This window comes from Homarus americanus, unplaced genomic scaffold (assembly GCF_018991925.1).
Source record: "Homarus americanus isolate GMGI-L3 unplaced genomic scaffold, GMGI_Hamer_2.0 scaffold48220, whole genome shotgun sequence".
Classification (NCBI taxonomy): domain Eukaryota; kingdom Metazoa; phylum Arthropoda; class Malacostraca; order Decapoda; family Nephropidae; genus Homarus; species Homarus americanus.
The window spans coordinates 10,179-24,512 of NW_024755060.1; the positions used below are offsets into that span (position 1 = coordinate 10,179).

At 36.5% G+C, this 14,334-nt stretch overlaps 1 protein-coding gene across 9 annotated transcripts; it reads left to right on the plus strand.

The window, feature by feature from the left end:
- Positions 1–1,140: 1,140 nt before the first annotated feature.
- Positions 1,141–14,308, plus strand: LOC121856365 (glucose dehydrogenase [FAD, quinone]-like). 9 transcript variants are annotated; one of them, XR_006086959.1, is made up of 15 exons: positions 1,154–1,180; positions 1,988–2,454; positions 2,737–2,942; positions 4,212–4,401; positions 4,793–4,927; positions 5,460–5,581; positions 6,474–6,530; positions 6,870–6,983; positions 7,118–7,265; positions 7,416–7,582; positions 8,304–8,481; positions 8,728–8,801; positions 9,345–9,496; positions 9,769–9,977; positions 13,422–14,308. XR_006086959.1 is itself a non-coding variant. In XM_042351886.1 (14 exons), exons 2-14 carry the CDS (start codon positions 2,316–2,318, stop codon positions 9,923–9,925), a joined length of 1,839 nt encoding a protein of 612 aa, XP_042207820.1. In that variant the 5' UTR covers positions 1,141–1,180; positions 2,303–2,315; the 3' UTR covers positions 9,926–10,122. The 9 variants fall into 9 exon arrangements, 8 of the variants coding, with proteins under 8 accessions (XP_042207820.1, XP_042207813.1, XP_042207821.1 ...); XM_042351886.1 differs by lacking the exon at positions 13,422–14,308 and having other exon boundaries at positions 1,141–1,180; positions 2,303–2,454; positions 9,769–10,122; XM_042351879.1 differs by lacking the exon at positions 13,422–14,308 and having other exon boundaries at positions 9,769–10,122.
- The last annotated feature ends 26 nt before the right edge of the window (positions 14,309–14,334 follow it).

The window sequence follows — 14,334 nt, forward strand, 5'->3', positions numbered from 1 at the left end:
CTTTAACACAGCTTACCCTAAACTTATCAGACTAGAGGTTTAGATGACTCGCTGTTCAGGCAGCAGGAATGGTCAAGGGTATACGGTAATATAAATATATAAAAAAATGGACAAGACAGACTGACCAGTGGCAGGAAATTAGATACACACACAAAAAAAAATAGTTCAGAATGAGACACAGATACCCAAAGTGAAAAGCAAGTTGAAGTTGTTGATATTGAACTTAAAATGTATAAGGTTCAAGGTCTTTTAAGTTTAGGAAATATGATAGTCATTAACGATTAAAACTTAAGAACAAATATATAAGTATAGGTATAAAAGAGGAATGAAAATAGTAAATGAAGGCAAGATAACAATAAACACTGCATACGACGGGAAGACCAGAATACTGAAGAGCAACAAGTCTACTGTGAATAAGGAATAATAACTACAATATTATGCGGTATTGTAAAAAAAATAGGTTACTGTGAAAACATAGACGAAATGACATTAATAAAGTATGCAAGCAACTGTATTGGATCCATAACAATAAGAATACCAATGAAGCGTCACTCATTCGGGTGTAAAATTCGAAGTAAATATATACGAGAATATATACAGGCAGGTGAAATAACGCGAATGTCATGAAGGTGAAAGTACTAACCCATATTTACCGTACGCCTAACACAGTTGTCGCCTTAGCACCTCCTTGTGGATTTGTCATCAGGTTCAACACATCCTAATAGTGCTGCGCCGATTATGAGTCATATTATGACAAACTTTTTATAGCGTATGTAGTATTTTATATTAAAATTCGTCCTACGAGTGACTATAAGAAGCCCAGCCCTGTAATTAGTCTTTGTTGCAGTATCAATATCCTCTAAATTCTCTGGCTGATGACTAGTTCATTTTGCTGCCGTTTCAATGTTGCACAATTCTCAGTTCATCCTATTTTGTACAGTATATTTATTTTCTCATATCCTAAAGCTTAAAATATCAACTCAAGATACTGTATTTGATGTGATGACAACTGACATGGTAAATTTAGCCCATGTTACCTGGGTTGGGTTGTGTTGTGGTGACCTCGTCAGGTGCCCTGGGCAGGAGGTCAAGGTGGATGCGTTCTCGCTGTGTTGCCAACGATAGACCAGGAGTGGGAATGTTTCAGTGTTGCCTGTGGTGTTGTGGGTTATTGTCGCTGGTGAGCTTAGCGTAGTGTCCGTCTCTCTTCACGAAGCACATGGCTGTATCGTGATGTAGTCTGTAATGTGTGTATTTTTTCTCCTCTGTAATGTGCAATATTTTCTGTCGCGTCATTGTAGGTACTTGTCGCTGTGGAAAGTGTAAACATCTTCACGATCATGTACGCTATCAGTTTATCATGTTGTGTTTTTGTATTTGCGGTTTCCATTCTACAGATTTAACAGTTCTATTCGGCGTCATATCAGTATTGTTGATGAAGGTACTTATCGCTGTGGAAAGGTACCAGTTTCTTCTATACGAAGCATTTACCCGCTTTTCAGAGTTGCGTTGTGTTCAAAAGTGTAGTGCTTCCTCGTCTGCAGGTTTTGAGTCCTGTCAGTGTTCATTTAGGTACTAGTCGGAAGTGTTAGGTTCCTCCTTTACAAAACCTGGATGTGATTTTCCGTAGTTTAAGATTTTCTATTTGGACTCTGCTGTTCTCCGCCATATCGCGTTCAAAAATTGTATTATTGTGAAATGTTGTGAACTTTTGTCTAATTTAACGTGTTACTGGCTGTTCTATGGTTGTGACCTAGCCTCGAGTGTTATATAGTAAGAATGTTGTTTTACCTTTGTTCTACACTGCCTCAACTCTTATATTCAGTTCGACTGTGTAGTGTCTGGATCGTTTAATGCAGTTATCGTTATTATTCTATGCATTAATCCTATCGTCTGTTCTCTAGTTCTTCTTCGATCGTATTTTGTTATTCTGAACTGTTTTGATTTAGTCCACTAATTCCTGTATATTATTATTATTATTATTCAGATATCCATTTATTTGTCAACTATAAACATATCTGTGAAAGTTGTAACAGTAATAAAAAAAATAGAAAGAGAAACTTGCACGTTAAGTAATACAATATAATGCCCTTGAAGCTCGTTACCCGGCAGAGAAACGTGACCGAGCCAGACCCGAAAGTCCCCAGATAAAACGTTTGTTAAATTAAGAACAAATAAAGTTGCTTACATCTTAATGAGTGAAACAACTGAAACGAAAATAAATATTACTTAAAAAAAATATAGGACCGAGACAAGTCAAGAGTGAAGAAGGAAGATTTAAAATACGTGTGACTATTCCCAGGCGGTGATTGAAAATGTTGTCAGTGGGACGGTGGTTAAGTGTGCTGGTGATGCCGCTGGTACGTGTGTTGCTGGTGGGCGTGGTAAGGCAGGCTGGCTACAGATCCTTCCATTTCACTACAACCATCTCCCCATATTATGACTTCATTGTAGGTAAGTTGTGCCTTCCTAACCTCTCTTATACAACTACATTGGTTTTCATTTACTAATTTGTTTTTCTCAGTTTTTCTTATTAATATTAAAAATAAACCAGCTACCAAGACAAATAACACCACTTGAAACATTACAGAACAGCATCAATCACAAACCAAATTACCACAGTAAAGTTGCTTTGGATCACCTGAAGATTAGCCCTGAGATTAATTTACTTGAGGGTTAATCTGAAGGAGTACGTGACGCAGGTAATTCATTCATACCTGTCCTTCGGTGTCACAGTGGGCAGTGGGTCAGGAGGTAGTGTAGTGGCTGCCCGTCTCTCTGAAGTAAACAACTGGCGGGTACTACTGCTGGAGGCTGGGGGCCCCCCGACTTTGGAGAGTTACGTTCCTGCCCTCTCCTTGGCTTTCTACCTCCCTAACGACCTGGGCTGGCAGTATCACATCACTCCACAGAGACACTCACATAAAAATTTCGTCGGGAGGGTAAGTGACACTGGTAATTCGTTTCTTTAGCGCCAAGGTGTTGTGATTTCATTCTGTAAATTCGAAATTTGAGGGTCAGGTTATAATAAACATTAGTATTATTTAAATAACGGAATACAGAACCGTAATCAAAATTGTGTACATGAAGCGGAGAGATAATCTTAAAATATACACCAACACGGTGCTTTTAAGTTACTGGAATAACGAGTCACATAATTTACCTTACCAAACCAACACTACATTCGTTAGTCTTGGTTACATAATACAACTTTTTAAAGCCAAACTCTTGCATATCATCATTATTATTCTTAAAACAAAGTTAAAAATAGCATAAGCTAGACTTTCTCAAGTAGAAGGTAAGCAAATTCACTTTTATTATACAGTAATTACTTTTAGAAATTTCATAATACCGAGAAACTACCTAATATACATTGACAGATGCCAGCCAAATATTATCAGCGGAGAACTTGTCTTTTGATTACTATGCCTTACAGGAAGCGTCTTTCACTTTCCGACACTGAATAGTATTTGCCAGTCATTCAAGCACATGAAAAGTTCTTACCAATTATTAGGTTCACGGATTCCACAATCATCCACAAATCTAGCGCAGCGAAATTATTTCCAAATTACTGGGGAAATAGTTGGTTTTCCTATGACCTTTTCACCATGCAATAACCTATTATGAAGTTAATGGCATGAGTAAGTCATGTGATTTCCAGTGATTTATGCCCACCTGCCAAGAATAGCCGAGTTCTTTTTACTGACCTACAAGTTCCAACCAGCGGAAGCGGTTACAACTTACACAACACAAACTGAAGACGCAATCATGTGACCCAATAGGAACGTCTCGCATTCCTTTTCAAAGCTCAACATGGTGGTCCTACTACTGATGTATGATAGTTATTTTGTGGGTCCCTTTTTTCTGACCTGACCTGTCTAGTCACGTCACCACCCTTCTCTTAAGCTCCTCTACGTGTGTGTTGGTGTGGGGATTAGTGGATGTCATCATTATGACCTGACCTCATGTTTTTAGGCCACCCTGTATATTTAAGCCTCTCTCTGTCCATGTAATCCAGTTGCCTCTGAAGATGTCTTGAATAAAGACGAAAGCTAAGGTACTCCGTTGTTTCCATTTTCCCGTGTGATTTTATCAATATATATATATATATATATATATATATATATATATATATATATATATATATATATATATATATATATATATATATATATATGAAAGTGTTTTAATAGTGTTTAGTATACCTACAGAGTGAGAGACTTCTCCAAGGTCGGATGCTAGGAGGGTCGTCAAGTACGAGTGGAATGGTGTACAAACGAGGCAGCAGACAGGATTACGACAGGTGGGCTGCTCTGGGCAACCCTGGCTGGGACTACCTCTCTGTCCTGCCATACTTCAAGAAGTCTGAGGACTATCGGGGGCCACAAGACGGGGATAGTGGTTAGTTGTCATTACTTTCAAGGCTGAAAATGATTGTTACTTTCAGAAACTTAAGTCTTTGGTAAAATTATCACAATGACTTTCATTTATGAAATATCTGGATGCTATGCTCCATCATCATGAATATGTACATCTGCACAATTCATCATGGCTGGAATTCTGGAAATTAGTACGCTCATACACTGTATATTGAGAAATTATCATACCTTTAGTGTATACCTTAAAAAATATACAGTATTCTATCTATTGCCATAACTATAATACCTGACAATGTTTCATAGCAAAGGTGTTATTTTGGGGTATACTGTACAGTATATAAGTTGACAGGTGTTCAATCAACCCTGCTTTAACACACCATAAATTCCTAATCACCTTTGTTTGTTTTCTACAGAAATATTTCACGGTCGAGGAGGTCCACTAACAGTAACTCCAACCAAAAAACTGTCAACTCTTACTAAGGCCTTTCTCCGTGCAGGCCAGCAGCTCGGGTACAACACCATCGATGCCAACGGAAAACATCAAATTGGTTAAGTATATATATATACAGTATATATATATATACATATATACATATATATATATATACATATACATATATATATATACATATACATATATATACATATATACATATACAGTATATATATACATATATATATATATATATATATATATATTCCATTCAAGCAGCTGGTCTGTTCTTCGTTACAATCTTCATTTTCCTATGTTAGTGCAGAAGGAAGCTGAATACCCAGAGAAACACCTTTCATACACCTGACCCGAGGTGGAAATTGAACCCAGGACAAGTTGGATATACTCTATAGGGTGAAGATCCTTTGTTTAGATTACACTTAAGTAATATAGTAAAGTTAATACAGTACATACTCATACAATGGAATCTACAGAAAATTTGGTAGAAGAAATGGAAGGACAACTCATAAAGGAGTTCTCAATATGGGAAAATGCAAATTTCTAGTGAACAAAAATGTTTTACTTTTTATAATAGAATAGCAAAACATATTAGATATAAGTGAAACAATTTTACGAGTAAATTCCAGGTTTTGCAACAGCAGATTATACCATTCTTGATGGCATCAGAAGGTCGACAGCTGAAGCTTTCCTAAGACCTGCAACTACTCGACCCAACCTACATATTGTGCACAGCGCCACCGTTCATAAGGTAATGTTTGTTCGGTTATTTTCCTGTGCACTGTATAGTGTTTTATCTCAGAATTTCCTTATTTACAACTAAAAATCACTTCTTGCTCTGTGGTGGACTATACAGTACAAAAAGACTAAATTTTAAGAGAAATTAAAGGGTTTTGTTACTAGATTACTACCCCAAACTAAGACCTTGCATGCACAGGGGGCAGACTATCCCAATGAGGGTAAACTTAAATTAACTGGAAAAAGCTGCATAAAATTAAGTGGGATTTAGAGAAACTGCAGAAGAAAGGATACAAATTGAAACTGAAACCCAAAGCAGAGTTATGGTGGTGTTGAATGACAGACTTGAGACACGAGAAATAAATCATCAATGGTCTGATTTCATTAATGTTATGAGTGGGTAAATTTACAGGACTTTATTTTAACTGAACCATTATACTGTTTTCCCACAAATAGATTTCCACATTTACTACTCTATTAGCAGTCCAACAATGAGGCAGAATGGTGATCTTACTTACCGTACCTAGTAAATATCTAATCAGAGTATGGACAGACATCATACACCTTGAGTTACAACACCAGTCAGTAATACAGATATACTTTGAGGGGTTAAAAGACTGTGTATGTCCAAGACTTATTACTATAGTTTATGTTTACAGTACTGTATGCTTTTTTTTTACCTACAGAACTTGGTATTGTACTACCTGTAATAGTCCTCACATCAAGTACAGATATCTTCATTGTGCACTACCGTAATATCGGCATTCCGCATGATCCAACTTACATACAAACAATTAATACTCACAGTTGTATTATTAATGATATAAACACTCAGAAATGATCTACAGTATATAATGATGTTAGGGTTTCAGCTGACTCATGACTGTGTACATATATCATTACAGGTTGTGATGGACCAGAACAAGAGAGCTGTAGGTGTACAGTTTATGCATAAAGGGAAGGTATGTGTGATGTGATTTTATTGGATTTCAAAATCTTAGATAGCTATCATTGTTTACTTGTCGGTAATGTTTGGGTAGAAGCAGGTGTAATGACAGGTGTGAGGGGAATGCCAGATGTAGTGGAAGGTTTTGGGATAGCAAACATAGTGGTGGCATCAGTCTAAAAAGTTTATTGATTAGAAAATAAAGGAATATAGTGCTCTTAGAATGGTTTCACTGAGCCTTTAAGTAACAGCGACTATTTTTGTGACTGGATGGTATATGTGTAACTGTAGAGTAGGTGTAAGTACACATATCTCTCTCTACTTTACTATAGACAATAAAAATTACCTTCAACAGCTGATGAAAGTGATGGCACTCAGAGAAGTGGTACTATCTGCCGGGACTCTGGCATCACCCAAGATCCTCATGTTATCCGGTGTGGGACCCAAACAACACCTAAAGGAACATCGGGTGAGTAACTGGCACGACTCTTTGTGGGTTTTGTTTTCAGTGAATACTCTTGTTATTCAAAGAATTCAAACCAAGACTGATTATGTCCTACTTTTGTACATGTGGTGTAACAAGAGTTTCTGGGGTTGTCACAGGTGCCGGTATTGGCAGACTTACCAGGTGTAGGCCAGAACCTTCAGGACCATCTCAATGTTGCTGGTCTCACATGGACTGTACCTCCAGGAATCCTCAAAGAACCTGACCCCATGGCTTACTTCGCTCAGTACCTCCATACCAGAACGGGTACGTCGCCTCTGACTCGTGGGGCCTTACTATCTATTATATCTTGACTGTGTATTGTATTGTACTTCCTATGTAAATATTTGGGCATAACTATTTAATCTGTGGTTTATTATTAGAGATGTTTTGATACGTCAAATTTTATTCCCCCAGGACCGTTTACCGAGCCATTAGGGGGAAAAACGAGTGCATGGGTGGCTGTAGGGGATTTATCTAAAGAAGACCCCGATTGGCCCAACTTGCAATGCCACATAATAACTCCTGCAATGTTTTATGACAGGGGGTTTCTTAATCCAGAGCTAACTAATATGGATCCCAGGGTAAGTTGTACAAAGTAGGTAAATTGAACTTGACATATATGAAATCAGTGTTCTCTCTCTAAATTAATGTTATACAAATTAATTTATTATACTAGTTTTCCAGCACGTTTCTATCTTTACCTGTCACTAATGACCTACACCTGAACTGGATAAATAGGTCCTAGTTCTAACTGTCCCTAATCTAACCTGGTTATCATGATTAGCTTTAAGGGGCCCGTCCTGATTTATTCGGTCACATTTGGCCTATTTGGGCGGGAACCCATTTACCCGCATCTCTCCTCAAAATCTGTCTTTGCTAATGTCGTACTAACTAGTTTACTCTTACTTTGAGGAGGTCAACATTTATCCTATGCTGTCTTAGTAGTTACATCTCTATTTTCTCATCAATACCAACTAATTCATCAATTTCATTCTTAAAAACAGATTTCAGTGCTTAGTTGGTAGTACAGTATATTGCCAACCCGTAAGGCATCTCCTCATATGAAAATGAGTTTTGGAAACCCCCCCCCCCCCAAGACACTCTTTAAATGTCTCTTGTAAACACACATACTCAAAAAACGAACAAAACCACCCAGAAAAGTACCTACTTTTCACCTCTGAACTGGTCCCTTAAATGCAAGACCCTGCTACAGGTACTAGGTTTAGATTGGACATTACATGCATAAATGTTTATTTAAGAGCATTTATTAGACCCCGATCTTCAAACTAATTCTCTCAACAGAAGTTCACAGATTACTATAGACCTTTGTATGGTAAACAAGGCTTCACTATGGAGTGTCACATCATGAGGCCCAAGAGTCGTGGCAGCCTCACTCTCAGGTCCAGCGACCCTCAGCAACTTCCTGTTATTGACCCTAACTTTCTTAGTCATCGGGATGACCTGAAGACCCTGGTTAATGGTAAGGCTGTCTCTCATTCTCACACACTGTTTAATGTTAGACTGTTGACTGTCTCATTTCATACATTCTAATCGTCTTCCATTTTTCACACTTCCTATTCAACGAGATTTTTATTTAACTCTGAAATCTTACTTCTGCCCATTAATGGCTAAATCAGAACAAAAAACTATGACAATATTTACAATACATACTTAAAGATTTTAATTGCCAGTCTCTGAGCATTAAAATTAATAATCTAATCAACAGGAATCAAGTTTGTTTTGGCAGTTGGCAACACTTCAGCTCTTGCACATGACCTGGGAGCAAAGTTTTATGACAAGGTAAATGACTTCTGCTCATTATTGTTTCACTGTGTAACAAAAATAACAAAAGGAAACTGAACCCACCAAGTTGTATGTTAACAAATTATGGTGCATCATATAGGTTCAAGGCTGTTCAATAACCATCTTTGTTTGACTAGGTTCAAGTTATTGTCACTATTCTTTACAAAATGGATCTTACTGTGGGCCACTTATGGTACACACGTAATGCATGTATAGTATTATAAATAGTCTTATACTTTCATCTATCTCTTCACACTATATATCCTTCCAAGTCTGTGAAACAATGAACACATCAGTAACATTTCCTTGATGGTCTCCTACTGAAACCTATACTATACTGTACATACCCCTTCCTGCGTGCTGATCTCATTTTACTGAAAATCTACTGACTACTCTCACTACTGTGCTGGCCTACAGGTTAAGCCAATTGGTGTACTAAGGTGCAACAGGAATAGGAAGACTAATGCTATCTTATTTAAATGAGAATAACTTTTCAAATTAAGAATGCACTTATGTTTATCTTTTAATTTTGTGAAACAGCATTTGCCAGGCTGCGAGAGGGAGACATATGGTAGTGACACCTACTGGGAATGTTACGTTACTCATATGGCACGCAGCTACCTCCACCCTGTTGGCACCTGCAAGATGGCCCCTGACAGTGATCCCTATGGTGTTGTGGATTATCATCTTAGGTTAGTAAACAAGTATGTAAACAGTATAGTAATATATAACCAGTGACATTGTAAAACCCAACTGGTTCATAAATATCCAGACAAACAAGGGTAGATATTCTTCTCCTAACTCATGTAATCTGTGATGATGATGATTCACAAATCTTCACTGTATTGAATATCATTGTGGTCAGGTGTTTGCAAATGTGATTGAACAATAATACAAACATGAAAATGACGCCAGAGAGAAACCTGGAAAGATAAAACTGATTGATAACGCCGGTGTCTTGCAGGGTGCGTGGTGTGTCAGGGCTCAGGGTAGTGGACGCCTCCATCATGCCAGCCCTCGTCTCGGGCAACACCAACGCTCCCGTCATTATGATCGCCGAGAAAGCTGCCGACTTAATTAAGGACGACTGGGGAGTTTTGAACCAAGATAACTACTACTAATGATTTGACTGTGATTCCCTCATTACCATGTGACTGAGCTTGTGCAGTAGAGGTATGACAGCACAGTATTATTATATGTTAGATGGAAATTATCAGAGCAGGTAAAAGGAAGGGTTAAAAGCCTATCTTGTTCACTCAGCTCTAAGATGTAATGTTCTCAGTTTATACTTTACTGTGAAATAAACCATTTTTAGACATTACTGCTTTGAGTTATAACATTTTGCTGTACGATGTAACATTTAGAACTCGACAAAATATTCCCGCTCAAAGATGGAAAAATGATTACTGTACACATTACTAATTTTGTTAAATGTTTAGAGCAGGATATTAAAAAGTTTTGCATAAATCCAAATTTACCCCAAAATCTAAAGTTAATTGAAATTTTGGAAGATAGACAAATGTGATGATGTAATCTATTTATGGCTTTTCTGACAAACAGAATAAAAGTAGGCAAATAACAAAAGTAAAAAAGAACATAAAATACAATAAAAATAAAGATTCGAAGAAAGTTTTGAAGATTATAATAAATAAACACATCTCGTCCACTAAGTCCCTAATCTCCTTCTTGCCCGGAGTACCTCACACCTCTCATGTAGCACCTAGAGAAAAAAACAGAGACTTTGGCATTAGATTTTTACGGGTGATTTAATTGACATTATTATTCCGTAGCGAGAGTCTAGTCTTTATATATGTGCATTAAATTCTCTCATATCTACACAAATTCAACCTGACGATAGGTGAGCTTAGCCTATAACCTAACCTAATCTAACCTGAGGATAGTCCAGATGAGTGAACACTAGTGAATGGAGCAACAGTCAGTCAGTCAGTCAGTCTTTTGAATCAAATTATCTGGTTTAAAAAAAAATACAAATAATAATAAAAAACGATAATAACTCAGGTATTCATGAGCCATGTTGAGGTATGATGGTGAACAGTTATGGGGACTTCATCATACACGGTACATTGTTTACTACAGTGTATGCGTCTCTATCAACACATACATATAATCCTTTCAAATTCCTTTACATTGGTGACACTTCCAGCCTTCCTCTTACTCCCTGTAACATGTGACAAATGTACTTATCACATATTATGCATTACAGTACAACTATAACACACACACATAAAAACAATGAATTTCTCCTATATAACTACAAGATAAACAAGAAGCAGCTTACTAAGGGGAACTGGAGCCCAGATCAAGTGACCTCTCTATACCATTCAACTACCATACATGGCCAACTCCCTCCCTTCATGCCACACTGTTTGCTTGGCCATGTGAATCATATTTGTGTTCAGGTACAGTAATTGGGTTTCTCTGTAGCATATCAGACTTGGGAGGTCTAAATCCTATACAGTCCATTTCAGGTGAATCTACATTTGAGGAGTTTTTGTTTTAATGATACTGTATATTGAGTGATAATCATATACTGGTACAATAAATAAATACAAGTCCTACAGCATTTCCCGGCAACCAATTACTATTAATTTCTAAATAAATTTAATGGATGAACTGCATTTTCATTCACATTTATATAGGTAGTCAGTTTTTAGCTGTGACCTTGACCTTTCACCCTATGACCCAAATCTTATCTCCTGAACATCTGAGAAGTAATGACTATACTCAACACTTAGGCAAGAATACTCAGATGAAGAGGGAAAGACACAAAGGGAATACCTAAGGAGATATTTTTCATAGACTAAAGTGAAGAGATACGATAACATAAGGGATATATCAGAAGGAGATAGACATATACTTATTCACAAGATATTATACCATAACCAATACATTCAGGAAATTAAAATGTGTTTATGGATAAAATGCAGTTTGTTTTGTACATTACGGTAGACCAGAATCAAGGACACATTCTTTGGCCTTATAGTGCATACAATTATAAAATAATTTGAGGAATACTGTCCACTTGCTTACTGTATATAGAAAGCATCCAGTAAAGTGTCTAATAGAACATTTAAAGGCACACTGTTTATGTTCAATTACTAAACAAATTTTGTACTTATATTTTACAACTTATACAAAACTCTATACATGTCTAAAGTGAATTTTGTACCGCTTGATAATTTCTACTTAGGTTAAGGCACCAACTTTAAGACACTTAGTAATTATTGGACCATTAACATATCACATACTTCCGGGCATGTAATTAAATATTCTAAAGTTTCCAAATCTGAATTCTGGAAAGATAATGAATCAGGATGTATAAACAAACACTTAGTAAACATACTTTTGAGTTACTATAGTTACTACAAAGATTAAAGTTGCGGCCTCGTCCTCAATTTCATGGTACCTTTGCACAGAGAAGTTAAATACCAAACAACTATTGCACAACAAAGTTTCAACAAATAAAAAATCGACATAATTGGTTGTTAATGTTACCTACAAGTACGATATAATGAAATACTGTATGGGGTATCCCATACAGTACATCACACACCATAGGAAAATCAATTATCTCCCTCTCTCTCTCTCCTCTTCCCTATTTTTCTCTTTCTCTGGGGAGGGAATCACAATGAATCAACAACGATAAATCTGAAATCAACACTAAAGGAATGAATGAGTTTAATATTCTTGTATGGAATGCCAGATACTACATACCAATCAATTAGAGAAGAATCTAATTGACATCACCAAGGCATAAGAGTATTAATTTCATTACCATCTTTGTTGATTTGGAGAGAGAGATTAATTTTCCAATGGTGTGTAACCTATGAGACACCTTGTACAGTGTATGATACAGTGACAAATTAGTTCTTCATAAATCACTAAAGACTTTCAGAGTTCTACACATACTGTATACTCTTCACCACCTCTACCATACAGCAGTGAGCACACATCCAAGATTGTTATTTTTTTTTTATAATATATATATACAGTACACAATAGTTTTGAATAAATGCTAATCTAAAATCTTCAATCTACATTCACATAACTAGCTAAAATTAATAATATACATTCCCATAACTAAAATTAATAATTTACATTCACATAACTAGCTAAAATTAATAATCTACAGTACATTCACATAACTAACTCTTCATAGTTAAGAAGTACTGTACATACACATAAACCTACCCAACTCTCTTGTATGAACACCATATAAGCAGTTCGATTAGTCACTCCTATGTGGTTAGGTCTGAACAGTACAGGATGAGAGAGGATATCACATTAAATTGGTCTAGGTTATATTAAGGATATTAATTCCTATTCATATTAACATTATAACTATACTGTATACAATTTAAATTTTAAGAATAAAATCATTAAATATTCACTTGGTATGATTTTTATTTTGTTTTTAATAATGCAGATAAAATTCAACCTGGAGACAATTATCTATCACACTTGTTCTAATAGTAAGTGCTCTCTCTCTCTCTCTCTTACACATACACACAAAAATATTTACACTACCTTGTACAGTCAGTATATAGTGTACCAAATGGGATTCAATTCTCAGGAAACCTTTTTTTTTTATTACAGCGGCAACACGCGTAACTCTCACCAATATGTTAAGGGCTCGAGCCTCAGCCTGGACACACGTGACAAGGGTGCTATCCAGTGTGACCCTCACTAGAAAACATCACAAGTTTCTCGGTCTCCGGTTTCCTCCTGTACCAACCGCCCGAACGCCTAGTAAGCCGATAAGTGGCTGAAAAAAAATTCTGTAGATCTGAACCCAGACAAATTCTTACTTTGGACTCATGCATACAGACTCTGATTTTTGAGGACATTAAAATACAGTACAGTAGTTTCAAGCATGATTACGATCCTATAGTCAATGTAAAATCTCTTCTTCATCTTCTTTTGTCTCATGAGAGCCTTCCTCCATTAGCACTGTTCTGGAGACCCTTCCCATAGTCGACTATTATGGCCTTCAACCTAAAACTATGTAACTTATATACAAATGATGGATACTGTACTGTACTGTGCAAACAAATTCTTCTCATTACATCCTATACCTGTATCCAAGCCTATTTCTCAATCATTCAATATATGTAGTTAATCCTACTTAACCCACACAAGTGTGGAAAATGGTCTCAAAACAGCGATGAAAATGATGACTTATACTTGGGCAATATGGATAAAATGAGATAAGTTTAAGTGTTCCACTTACTTACTTTAAATAATTGTCTCAAAATCCTGGCTGAAACACTTTAGTCAGCTTACTAAAAATACAAACCTAAGTAGCAACTTTTGAGTCACAAATATACAAAAAGTTGCTATAAAATATATATTTTTTAAATTTTACAAGCCTCTTCTTGTTTAATGTATGGTGGGCAGAATCAAGAGCAAGTACAGTCTCTCCTCGACTTACGACGGGGTTCCGTCCCGACGTCCGGGTCGTAAGTTGAAAAGACGAAAATAATACATAGAAATTCTAAAATGGGTGTCT

Bases quoted from the DNA above. Each gene is read 5' to 3' on its own strand.
- LOC121856365 (XM_042351886.1), top strand. From the start codon at position 2,316: ATGTTGTCAGTGGGACGGTGGTTAAGTGTGCTGGTGATGCCGCTGGTA. The intron at 5,582-6,473 runs GTAATGTTTGTT...ATATCATTACAG, and splicing joins ACAGCGCCACCGTTCATAAG to GTTGTGATGGACCAGAACAA. The intron at 6,984-7,117 runs GTGAGTAACTGG...GGGTTGTCACAG, and splicing joins AACACCTAAAGGAACATCGG to GTGCCGGTATTGGCAGACTT.